The sequence below is a fragment of the Eufriesea mexicana genome, unplaced genomic scaffold (genome assembly GCF_001483705.2).
Source record: "Eufriesea mexicana isolate 0111107269 unplaced genomic scaffold, ASM148370v2 scaffold2888, whole genome shotgun sequence".
Lineage (NCBI taxonomy): Eukaryota > Metazoa > Arthropoda > Insecta > Hymenoptera > Apidae > Eufriesea > Eufriesea mexicana.
This window is the reverse complement of record NW_016910972.1, coordinates 441,382-446,650: the sequence shown is the minus strand read 5'-3', so window position 1 is coordinate 446,650 and position 5,269 is coordinate 441,382. Positions and strand designations below refer to the sequence as shown.

General features: G+C 51.6%; 1 protein-coding gene across 1 annotated transcript in view; it reads left to right on the top strand.

Moving 5' to 3' along the window:
- The first annotated feature begins 365 nt into the window (after positions 1 to 365).
- Positions 366 to 5,269, top strand: part of LOC108550613 (uncharacterized) — a 28,331-nt gene continuing 23,427 nt past the window's right edge. Inside the window, exon 1 of the mRNA XM_017904378.1 lies at positions 366 to 934. Coding sequence (XP_017759867.1) covers positions 832 to 934 — 103 coding nt within the window. The 5' untranslated portion in view covers positions 366 to 831. The remainder of the gene's footprint in view (positions 935 to 5,269) is intronic.

The window sequence follows — 5,269 nt, the reverse complement described above, 5'->3', positions numbered from 1 at the left end:
TTCGGTGCCGCGGTAAGTCGAACCGGAGGTTTCTGGAGCGGGTTGGAGGCGAAGAGAAGGAATCGGCACCGAGCTGTCCGACGATACTCGAGACCCGCTCGTTAACCGCTCGTCGAAGGCAAACGCCGGTTGATAACGTTATCTGGCTGCAGTAATTGCAGCCTGTATCACGGCCGGCCATTGTCGTCGGACGTCGAGGCTCCACGGAGGCGACCACGAAAGCTGCTGCTGACCGCGTGTGTCAACAGGTGATACGATCGGGAAGCAGAGACAAAAGGGATACAGAGAGAAGACGCGAGTGGGGGCGTTGCCGATAGGTCTGCCGGTGGTTGAATGAAAGGGAAAAGCGGTAGAAGAAGGGAGGCTAGTGCGGATCGAACGGGATCAAAGGGATCAATCGGACGAGACTGCGTGTTCCAGCCCGTGGAACGTTTGGTCACGCGATAAGGTCAGGCATCGCGTGTGCCGCGAGACAAGATAGAGCGATAAGCTCCGAAACGGAAAGAGAGTGGAAAGGAGCCTCGTCTGGCGCCTTGTGTTCCTCGCTAAAGTGACACGTCGCCTTGGCCAATAAAACGACAGACGGTCTAAACTGAACGGAATCGGCAGCTGCTCTCCCGGTGTGCGCCTCGTTCGTTGGCCCCGTCGCTTTAATTTCAGACCGAGTCGGTCGAGTTCCCAGTGAAAAAGTGATCTTCTTGGCATCTTCGTTCCTCGTCTCTCTTCTCTTCCCGAATGTGCATCCACGGTGAAAAGGAGATCGATCCGCGTACGATGACTCGCTGGAACTGATCGTCACGCCGGGGTGAAGAAAACAGAGGATTCGTCAGGATGATGATGGCACCGCAGGTCGTGGGTGTGCTGCTGAAGAAACCGGGACAACAAAGCCACCCACGCTTCCCACCGTTGGACCCACAGGAGACCAAAATAAGAGGTTAGTCTTCTCTCCTTTCTACTGGGCTCTGGTTTCTATCTTATCTAACCACGACGGTGTTTAGCTAACAATATCTAGCAAGTCCTCGACGATAAAACGATTTTTGCGCGGAGAATAATCGTCGCAGGGATCGTTGAACTCGTTTGGACGGGCACTCGGGCGAACTGCGCGTGAAAAGGCTCGGAAGGTTGGTTTCAGCTTCGTTCAAATCCGTTCCAATGTGACTTCGTCGACAACAGCGGGGAGCACAGTTGTTTACCAGAGTCGTTCGGACTCGCAGAGAAATTCCGCGAAAACGTAAACCCGCCATTCACCGGCCTCCTCGGACCGATCCTCGTTACATTATCGATGTTATGATTCATTGGATCGTGTTGTTACGACATCCATCTTATCAGGCTGTAACTCGAGGCGCTGTTTCGAACGAAAGTGAACGTTCGATCGTTCCCTGAAACCCGTGCGTTTTCGCTCCTCGGATCTATTTATTTCCCGGATAACTCGCTGCGAAAGGCACGCGGCGTTTCATCGATTAACGATCTCCCGGCCGGGATGACTTATCGCGATATTCGCGCGATTCCTCGTCACGCGATAACGGAGCAGCTCGTTCATCGATATTCGCCGTACCTTTCCAAATAACGTGGAAACACCGTGACGAAACGGCACGAACCGTTCACCGAGCCCCTCCATTCTACTCTGGGCAGCGAATAAAAAAGCGTATCACGAAATTCTTGTGGTACCCCGGGCGACCAGTGTGGTCGGCTTTTTCCGCAACGGAAACTCGCAACCTCTCACGATTCGATTGACAATTCGTGCTCCGTAATCCGGTATCTGGGCTACCGTGGTAACGGGATACTTTTACGCGGTTATCCACTCTGGGGAACATGAAAACTGCCTGTCTAGCGCGGCTTCCACTACGAGAGCTTCTCGTTCCTTTTTCTCCGCACACGCTATACTCCGAGGGATCGTAGCCCTGACACCGTCCACGATTTAATGTCAGGGTTGACGACACCCGAGGAAATTTCACCGTGAAAGTCTCGCCTACCGACCGGGTTCAATGACAGAATTTATGCGAATCTTTAATGGCCTGGACCGATCGAGGTCGAACGAAATTCTGGAAACCCGAGGCTACCTGCTGTCAACCATTTTTCTCCGTTCGCGAGTTCCTACCGCACAGCGGTCTAGAATTCGCGTTATTGCGTATCGGTGAGAAATGAAGGTATTTGTACGCCTTATCTAATCTGGAACAACCGACGAATTAGACTTCGTGGATTAGCTTCGAGTTGAAAAAGATCGTCGGTGATAATCGCGAGGCTCTTGTATCGAAACGCTATCGAGGAACCTTGAATAGCGGTGAGAATATCGGTTAGGCTGGTTCGCGTTTGTTGCGCGGATGGTTAATTGTGACTGACAAGTGGAGTACCTAAATTCCATCGTTTACGGCAGGTCAAGAAACAGTAAAAGGAAAGCAGGTGAGTCTATCAACGTATCCGTACTGGTTTTGACGCTGCCAGGCTGAATTTCTACCTGCCTTAACTCCCCCTGCCTGCGCAATTATCGTCGACCCTTTCTCTTCTAACGGAAACCAATTCGAAGTCGCACGATTTTCCGATTTTCACCTCCTCGTTTCGCTACATAATGCCATTTAACTAAATCGTCCCGCATCGCGCATAGCTCTCAAGATCGAGTGGGTCCGTTTATTCCGATGACTCCGCGACTATGTTACGAGATGACACGTGCTGGAGGTTTCGATTTTAACTTTCACGACGAAGACTTTTCCCCGAGGCTCGCGTTTTTCCTTCTCCGACACGCTCGATGCAACCCGATTCGGTACTTAATCGTGCAGAAATAGTTAATCGAAGGGAAAGTTTGTCCGGACCCCCCGAAGGACCAGTCGTCGCGGTATTTCTCCGAATTTTGTCGGAATTTTCGACTCGACCAGGTTCGAATGAGCGTACGCGACGTAGGAATATGGAGGACGGGGAGTTTGGATCCCCTGTGTTTCATCTTCGGAAACACTTTCCGTTTCTCGACGGTCCCCCTCGGTGGATTTTTCGCGAAACGCGAGTCCCCGGCATAAAAGGAAGCCTCTTTGTGGCACAGAGGGGCCACGCTGTTCTCGTAAATAGCCAATAGGACCCTTTAAAGAACCCCACGGGACTGCGCACGAGTGTCCGCAAATGGTGACACACGTTTCACACTTCGAGGTCCGCGTGTGCGAGCCGGGAAACAGGATCTCAGGATTTTTTAGGCCGAACGCGAGTGGCTGCTGCCTTGCCGTAAATAAATTGTCGCTCATGAAATATCCGACCAATGGTCGAGGTGAAATAAATTTGCAACTCAATGACGCGGCCTCCGGACGATAACGTCCACGTTGACAAGGGACATTGCTCGAACGATTCTCCTCGAACCGTGTTCTCTCGTCGCCGATGACACGTACGCGTATCGTGCCACGGGATGAGCGTTGTTTCCGTTTCTTACGAAACTCCTCTCTTTATCATCGTTATACCCAAAGTCCCAATTAGGCGTTGCTGTCGAATCTCCTCTGGCCCAAGGTAGACCGCGGTGCGTAAGGTCGCACAGAGGCAGAATTGGCATTTTCGAGCAGAGAATTCGGTATCGTAATTCCCGTTGCGTCGCGAGGACGCCAGCTTGTGCACGCCATTGAAATTTAGGTCACAGCGTCGAATTAAGCACGGTTCACAAGTGCCATTGACGAAAACCCGCCACGACCGGGGATTAAGATGTATACACGAAGATAATGTTGCGCCCCATTCGTCGAGTTTCTTCGAATGTCCGCGAATCCTTTCAGGAGGATCCTCCTGTGAGAAGTCCGTCCCGGCGGATGCGTTTGCGGGAATTAATTCCGTAAGCTGTCCTCGTCGAAGGAAGACGAGGATCGACGCCACGGACGAGGATGGAGCCACGGATGAAAGGAAAACGCTGCTCACGTTTCAACCGAGGATTTCTCATTGTCCGAACGACGGTGCATCTCGATAAAAGCCTACCGGTCAATTGGAATAGTCGCGAACGCGAATAGGGAGTGTAGGAAGAGGTCGGTGGAACGGCGATCGACGCGAGGAGGATCGACTGCGAGTCGCGAGGAGCGACACCGTGACTTAGGTTCGTCGATCGAATCGAATCTCGGCCACGAAAGACGCGCGTTCTGCCTTTCACTAAATGCTCGACCGTCTTCTTTTACACGTATTCGGGATTCAAATGGTCGACCCGGTCGTGCCATTTACCATTCGAGGCTCTCCGTGTATCGGCGAATCGCTCGCCGAGCGTTCTCCATTGTGCGTAACCAGGCGCAGGTAGTACTCGCGTAGGGGGGAAATGAAGCTCGTCGATTTTTCGTTTAATCGTCCAGTCGAGGGAATAAAATCGAGAGAGTATAAACGGACACGGTTTAGAGCTTCCTCGTGGAATATCGGAAACCGTGGCGATATTCGAGGCCGAGCCGCGTGAACGGTGCTTAAAGCGCGGCGCGGATTGAAAATGTTGGCAAAGGCGGGGAAAACGGGGGCATAGGAAGTGGAACGATTCCTCTTGCGGCGTTATTCGTAGGTAAACAGGTGTTTCAGAGGAACGTGGGCGCCGCTACGGTGGGCGATTTCAATAATTCACTTTCATCCGCTTCCGAGGTTACCTGAAGGGAAGCAGAACGGTGTCAAACTTGGTTTCCAGCGTACGTGTCACTGTAGAAGCGCGAAAATTGGCCAATCCTAGCTCCTGTCGTTTCGTCGGGCGCGAGAAAGTTGCTGCTTAATTTGATCCATTATACGTAAATAATTGCAATTAGCGATTGATTCGATCGCATCGCGTCGGAGAGAGGAGCGTAACCTACTCGCTTCTTCGTGACCAACTTAATGAGTTTATGCGTCGAGGTATCTTTATTATCGTGTAAATCGTTCTGTAAGATCGGGGAATAATTTCGCCACGATTCCTTTCCGATTTAATGCATGAAGATCGTTCCAATTACAAGGGAATAATTAAAACAGCAGGTGCGGCGGAGTTGATCTCCTTCGATTGACCAGTTTCGCGACACATACGAGGCCCCGGCTACTCATTTTCGATAATCGGCCATCGCTCGATAAAGATTCGGCGATTAATCGAGAAAGAGCCGTCTTCGAGAAAAGAAATTACGGCTTCCGCGATTTCTCGGGCAAGGAACACGGTAACGAGAAATATATTCGTTTCACCGAAGAAATGCCGTTCAACTAGTAGCCATCCACCTATCGATCACAAATCGATCACGGGATCGCGAGGCCTACGGATCGTTCCGGTGAAATTCCGACGAAGAAAACTGGGCCTGCTCGTTTTTTTCTTCCCCCCCCCCCC